Source organism: Echinops telfairi, unplaced genomic scaffold (genome assembly GCF_000313985.2).
Source record: "Echinops telfairi isolate 266 unplaced genomic scaffold, ASM31398v2 ScPeMD7_10;HRSCAF=50, whole genome shotgun sequence".
NCBI lineage: Eukaryota > Metazoa > Chordata > Mammalia > Afrosoricida > Tenrecidae > Echinops > Echinops telfairi.
In genome coordinates, this window is record NW_022103907.1 from 6,634,372 (window position 1) to 6,641,739 (window position 7,368).

At 48.5% G+C, this 7,368-nt stretch overlaps 1 protein-coding gene across 1 annotated transcript in view; it reads left to right on the forward strand.

Moving 5' to 3' along the window:
- RASGRP3 (RAS guanyl releasing protein 3) overlaps positions 1 to 7,363 on the forward strand; it is a gene marked incomplete at its 3' end in the record, with an annotated part of 89,272 nt that extends 81,909 nt beyond the window's left edge. Inside the window, exons 15-17 of the mRNA XM_045287026.1 lie at positions 3,344 to 3,380; positions 6,618 to 6,743; positions 7,032 to 7,363. Of these exons, the coding sequence (XP_045142961.1) occupies positions 3,344 to 3,380; positions 6,618 to 6,743; positions 7,032 to 7,363 (495 nt within the window). The remainder of the gene's footprint in view (positions 1 to 3,343; positions 3,381 to 6,617; positions 6,744 to 7,031) is intronic.
- Positions 7,364 to 7,368: the final 5 nt, after the last annotated feature.

Sequence of the window (7,368 nt, forward strand, 5' to 3'; positions counted from 1 at the left end):
CCCCCGCATTGTCCCCTGTCGCAGTAGGCTCCAGTGAGGGGACAACAGACCATGAGCTGTTGTGGGCCCCACAGTCCTTTCTGTGCCTTAGCAGCTCCGTGCAGGGCCATAGTCCTCCGGGCTTGGTGTGCCGATACGGGCTCTAGACCGACCGTCTCTTTCTCTTTTCCCATCTTGGTTTCCTTCCATGTGGACGGCATGCTGGCCCCTCTCCCCAACCCATAGGTTTAGCATGGTTCTCTGTCGCACATCCTCTAGGGAGGGGGTCAGGGTGGCACTGATTGGGGCCGGGGCAGGAGCCCAATCTTTTTATGCATTCCTCCACACGGTGACATTGCCCTCAAGGTTTGGTGAGCCATGGTGGGGTCTGTATGACACTCCCTATTCTGTGGCGACATAACCCATACTCTCCCCCTGGGTGGGTTAGTGCCCTGCTCACCCCACCCTACCCCCCATCTGATGGTTCCTATTACAGATCAGAGAGAGGTTTTTTTTTCCCCATGGAAGGCAAAAGAAGTTCTTGTATGTAGTATTTCAGTTAGGCCTATCCCACACTGGTATCCCAATTTAACTTGATGCCAATGGTTCCAAGAGATCTTAGAGATGAGGGCTAAAATGTGTAAAAAAAAGGGGAAAATAGCATGACCTCCCCATAAGGATGTGGTGAAGATTAAATAAGTTCATACAAGAAAAGCCCTTCACCCTACAGCTCACGTAGTATGAGCTCAGTAAACCCTCACTGTCACTGTTACTGTTGACGGTACTATTGCCAGAAGGCTCCACAAGGAAGCACATTTTCTTCACACCAAAGCTTGCCACGTGTTTGCAACTTTGCAAATGATTTCATTCCTTGGGGCCATTGCACCCACATTTTACCAAAGGAAAGCAAATGAGATTATTTGAAAGCTCTTTGGTGCACCCGACATAATTATCTGACATCCGCTCCCCTTCTCCAGACTTAATCCCCAACTGTCCCTCCGTCAACCTAGGCTCACAGGCTTTGGGGGTCAATGAATCCTTCCCATCCTCAGGATACCTGGTTACCCTTTCCCAGGAGACCTGTGTATACGCTAATGTGTTCTAAGGCATACAATGTGTTGTAGAAGCAGCTGTGAAATACTCTTGGGTCACTTCACATTGGCAGCTGCTCTTCTCACGAGGCCACGAGGCCCCTACCAGGGGGCACTGATCATCTGTAGTGCCTTGTGATGGCACCCAGATGTGCCCAGGAGGCCACATAAGCTTCTTTTAAAATCATTCTATAAAGTAGTCACCTCACCTAACCCCCCAACGATTACGAATAATGCTTCCTGAGCTTGAACGAAGCTCATTTCATTAAATCATAATTCTGCTTCCCATATGCCAGTGTGGGAAATGGGGAGGATACAAGAAAGGACACGGCCAGGGCCCCTTCTTTACAGCAGTTAGTCTGTCGGAGAGCAAAGACCACACTACCCCTGAAGCACCTGGACAGATGCTCTGCCATTGAATTCTGCCACCCAGCTGTCTTTGCCATGGAGTTGCTGCGGACTCACAGTGCCCGCGGCCCGCGAAGCACGCCTGTGTTCCGTAGGGTTTTCCGTGAGTGATCTGTCAGAAGCAGCTCACCAAACCTTTTTCCCTAAATGCCCCCGGGTGGGCTCACCTCGCATCTGCCAGCCTCGTGTAACCCTTTTCATCATCCTCGTTTTCCTCCGGAGGTGTCTCGAGGGACTGAGTTCGACACAGGTAAGAATACACACGAGACAGCTAGACACTGCTGCTGCTCTACGTCTATCACACAAAGGTTAGCTCACACAGCAAAGAAGGATATAGGAAGAAAAAGGGGGGACGCGCACCCGGAGCAACAGCGTGGGCTTGGAGCATAAAACGCTGCGCTGGTCTAGTCCCTCTGGGCTTGCTGTCTCTCAGTGGGACTTGTTTAGCTTGGTTCTTCAGATAAGTCTGTGCCCCTGAGTCGGTCTGTGGTAGTGATGTATTTAGTCTATAGGCTTCTTAGATGAGTCCGTGTCTCTGAGTTGGGTCCATGGTGGTGATGTATCTCGTCCATACATGCTCCAGATAAGTCTGCGCCCCTGGTGGCGGTGTGTCATCTTAGAGCCCCTTCTTGTGAGGCGGCTTGGCGTGATGTCTAGAATGCTCAGAAATACTAAGTTCGTGTTTTAAATGAACGTGCTCTCTGCAGGAGGCCTTCTTTGCGTCCTGCCTGTTACCCATGTGAAAGGCACTCATTGTTTTGTGAGCGGGGGCTGAGTAATTTCTACAGCCCCCATGGCCTTGGCCCAGGAACAGACAGAGGGCAGTATCAATGAGTGAATGAATCAATGAATACGCATTAGCTCTTTTCCTCTTGTGTATGCATCTAAGGTGCAGATACTACTCACAGAGTATCCTAACAACATCCCAATGCTTTCAGGTGACATGCACTTCATAGATGGCTTACTTCCTGGAGTGGGAATCCAGCGGATCTAGTGTCATTGAAAAGAAGGCAGGAAGCTGAGGGTGGGGCGAAATACCAGGGGAGGGGGTGGGGGGTGATGAATAGTTTGAAATGTTGATGGTCTAAAATGTAACTCCCCTCCCATCCAATTCACAATAAAAAGAAGGCAGAAGAATCAATGAAAGGAAATGAGGTCCTGATTCATGACACAGCCCGGATGAATCTGGGAGACGTTTTGCTGAGTAAAAGGGTCAGAGAGGGACCAAGACTGTATGATCTCACATGTATGAAATGAGCAAATAGACTGAAACCAAAGATTATCCGTGACTACCAGAGATGGGAGGCAGGGGGAAAGAGAAAGTTTTTCTTTAGGTGGGGGGTGGGGGGTTGTGTTTACGTTAATGGTGGTGGTGACATGATGTGGAAATGGGTCGAGAAAGGTTAACACAAAGAATGTTACCAATGTCATTGAATTGAATATGTAGAAATTGTTGAGGTGATGTATTTTATTTTCAACACACACACACACACACACACACACATACACACACGCACGCACATCAGAAGTCACAGGGGCATAGGGTCTTCCAATGATGAATTATTTCCACCTGCAATTCGCTCAGGGTGCACCACACCAAAATCCTATGTGTGCACCCACTTTAGTTTTCCATCCCAACTCCCACTTGGCTCCTCAAAAGAGAGGGGAAGCAAAACTCCTGTTATCATCCGAGCAGCAGTCAGATGGGCGGGGCTGCTCGCTGACAGGAAGGGTGGTAGAGCAGCTACATCCTGTTTGTGTTGGACTAAGCGGGGTGAGCTTCCCAGGACTTCCTTTCTCGTGGTCTTGTTTTCCTTGCAGACTTCTCTCCGGTGTCCCTAACGTCCCTTTGTCTTTCGTTACAGCTCTGGGGCATCATCAAGCAAGGGTACAAGTGCAAAGGTAAACAAATGCACATTTACGTTTTTTAAAATGTGATGTTGGGAGCAGAAATCACATCGACCCAATTCGACCACGAAAGTGGCTGACATCAGTGTGAACTGGAGTCTTTTGAGGCTCAGCTATCAGAAGGGTCATGTCTCCAGGGAAGGAACTGTCAGAGGAAGCCAGACCCCGACAACCGCAGGGCCAGGAGGTGCACTTGTGCAGCGAGAATCCGTGAAGATGATAGTAAAGTCATAGAGGATTGGAAAAATGGGAGAGAAGACAATAAGGGAGTGAGACACATTTTCTGGTAGCATGCTCACCTCAGCCCCTCTTGATGGTCCATGTGGAACTGGGAAGAGAGAGACAACCTTTACTAGCTTGGGACATTGATAGGTAGTCATAAGACATGCGTATTCAGTAGTTACATGCGTCACAAGGTGGGTGGTATCGACATCAAGGTCCGGGAGTTCACAGGTGAGAAAACCTAATGCCTACATTGGGGGAAGGTACAGGGGATGGGTGACATGGTGGGAAGAGACAGCAAAAGGTTGTCTTCTTTTATAGGGAGATAAAATCAACCACGTGCTCACTCTAAGGCAGCATAGCTGTTAGGGGAGAATCTGTGGGAATGATACTTAAAGCAGGATAATGTACTAGGACTTTACCTCTAATTTACCAAAGCGGAGGCTTTCCTACCAGAGAATACCAGCTTTCCAGATTCCCTCTGTTATAAATCAGGGAATATAGTCCTCATCATGTTTCCCTCAGTGTTAGTTTCCCACAGATAACTCGCTGGAGTTTGGGAGAGCCCAGATTGGAATTTTATAGCTTGTTCCCAAAGGAAAGCAAATTACCCTTCCCCACTCTCATAAATCTAGCCCTCAACTCTGAGATCCCTGGGGAATTATCAGCAGCAAGTGAGATTTTGTCTTCAGAGTGGGACACATGTAACGCAAATACCGTACATAAGAACTTTTCTACGTTAGGGGAAAAACACAGTTATATCTGTAATATATTCTCCCCACCCCCCTGCCAACCCCATTCTTACCTAGCCACTTTTTTTCCCTCTCTCTAAACCCTCAGAGATGAAGATGAGAAAGAAAGCTTAAAATCTAGTTTTGTTCCTTTCAATTAATTGTTTATTTCAATTATAATCAATTAATTAATTAGTTCATGCCTCTTCTCCATTGAATTGACATTTATAAACTCAATATATATTTGACAAATGTAATATGCTTATCCAAATGCACAAGGAAGTGTGTTACTCTTTCTATGCATTTATTGATATGATTATTTCATGCTAAACCCACTGCCATGGCCCTATCTACAGAGAAGAACGACCTCTTGGGCTTCCGAGGCTGTAATCATCATGAAAGCAGAACGCCTGATCCTCTCAGAAGGCCCCCACATTTCATTTTACAACCAAAAGCCCACTCTGACCAAGTCGATTCCAACTCGCAGTAACTCTTGAGGGTTTCCAAGGCTGTCCGTTGTTACAGTCGCAGATAGCCTCTGTTTGCTCCCTCAGAGCAGAGGGTGAGTCTGAACTGCCTATCTTGCTGGTAACAGTCCACCACTTTCCCCGAGAGAGCCACCAGGGCTCCTATATTACCTCTTCCAAACCAAAGAGTCGATTCTGGCTCATGGTCAGCCAGCAGGCACTTCGCAGGAGAAAGTGAAGGCCTGTCTGCTCCTATGAAACTCGTTTGGTGCAGTTTCACGCTACCCTATAGGGTCACTGTGAATCGAAGTTATCTGTTCCCTAGCCAAGCCAAACTCACTGCCCTAGAGTTAACTCTGACCCCCAGCAGTGCTGAATTCTCTGAGTGCTTTCTGTAGCGTGCTTGCACTGGTGGTTAAGAATCTAATCGTGTTGTTGACAAATATACTAAGGCTACCGAAGGAAGCCTCTTGGTCACAGAAACGCCTGCAGATTACTCCTGCTCCACACTGATGCCCTTTTCTCGGGCAAAGATGTCTTCCAGAATCTGGTCTTCATTTCTCACGGATGGGGAGTTGCCTGTAAACGTTGCTCGGAGGCACCCTTTGGCGCTTCGAGAAGGTGCTGCCTATTGGTGCCTCTGCATCCGTTAGACAGCGCGGGTGTTAATTTTCAAGCATCAAAAGGCAAGACTTGACTGCTCAGTGGTCAGTCAGTTTTCTTCTGGCCTCTTCCTTGTCAGGCACACACATGCACACGCGTGCACACTCACACACCAAGGATTTTATCAAGATCATCTCAGCCCTTGGGACATCTTTGCATACACAATCTTTGTCTCACAGGGTTTAAGCCATTATCAAAACAGACTAACTTATTTTCCTTCATGCTATTAAGTGACCATTTGAAATGAGGCAACTTTGTGGGGAGGTTGGTTATTGGAAATAATGATAAAGGTCTTTTTTGAGAGGCAAATATCTGCTCAGCAACTCTTAATGGAAACGTGAGGCTCATCATATGACTTCATTGTGATGCTAATTTCCAAAGTGGCCGAATTCTTTCTGCCCTTAAGTAGTGATAAATATATAAATACATATAGATTAAACATGTATATTTTCCCCCCTTGTGAAGAATGTCACTTCATTCCAAAGCTGTCGTCGGATACGGAGCACAGCCACAGAGCACGTTTTCCTCTATTCAAAAAGAGGTTGTAGCTAAAAGATACAACTGCTTGCCCTGGAGAGTTTCAGGGGCGGGAGGAACCCAGAACCCAGAACCCAGACAGGTCCTAAATGGACGAGCACTCCCGTAAATGGTGAGAAGCTGCAGTTGGTGCAGCAAGAGACTAGAAGCAGAGACGTGAGAAGCTGCACTTGGTGCAGCAAGCGACTAGAAGCAGAGACCTCGCTCGCTCGCCTTCTGGCTCTGAAACCTCTGTGCAGAGCGCCCATGTTGCCTGGGGAAGAAACCCCAGAGTAAACCAGCTAAACCCACTGTAATCCCAAGTAGTCCTGTTTAGTTTGGGTAAAGACTAGATCTTGTTTGTTTGCTCCAAGGGCACTTCAATGAATTCTGTCCAGGAACCAGCTGAACCAATCCAAGGGAACTATAGAAGCCTCAGGGAGGGACGAGAGCCAAAGTCCTTTTCTTAGCCTAATAGCACACAGCAGACCAACCCTGTGGGCCTGAGCCTGGCCTTGGAGATTCACACAGAGGCCAGGGGGCCGGCAGCTCTCGTGACACCTGAAAGTGCCATCAGTGCCAGGCGCACAGGGTTTCTACCAAGTGACCTTGATCTGTTTGCACTTTTTCAGACTGTGGAGCCAATTGTCACAAGCAGTGTAAAGATCTCCTGGTTCTGGCCTGCAGAAGGTTTGCCCGGGCGCCCTCCCTGGGCAGTGGTCAGGGGTCGCTGCCTGGAAGCCCCTCGCTGCCCCCAGGTACTTAACTTTGTTTCCTGCCCTGTTTCTCTCCACTCACCTTCCCACACCTGGTTGTTACTGGAGTTCAGTGTAATTCCAGTCCCCATTATTATCAAAGCCAAGAGGAGCAGCCGTGGCTGATCCTAGAGCCCCACCCCCTTGTTTCAACCAATAAGCAACTCACCTGCAGCTGCCTGATTGGGTTCTGTTCCTCCAGGACGCTGCGTGCCACACCCTCATTGTCTGCACTAACGTTTATGGTTTGCTGTCAAATACCAAAAACTCACCTTCGGCTTCCCTCTCCAGTGCAGGATGAAGTGTTTGAGTTCCCTGGGGTTGCTGCTGGACACCGGGACCTGGACAGCAGGGCCATCACACTGGTTACAGGTTCTTCTCGAAAGATCTCTGTGCGGTTACAGCGCGCAACCACCAGCCAGGCCACCCAGACAGAGCCCGTGTGGTCAGAGGCCGGCTGGGGGGACTCCGGGTCTCATACTTTCCCCAAAATGAAATCCAAATATCATGGCAAAGCAGCAAAGGACAAAGGGTTTGCCAAATGGGAGAACGAGAAGCCTCGGATGCAGGCTGGCGTGGATGTTGTGGACAGGGGAACTGAGTTTGAACTGGACCAGGGCGGAACAGA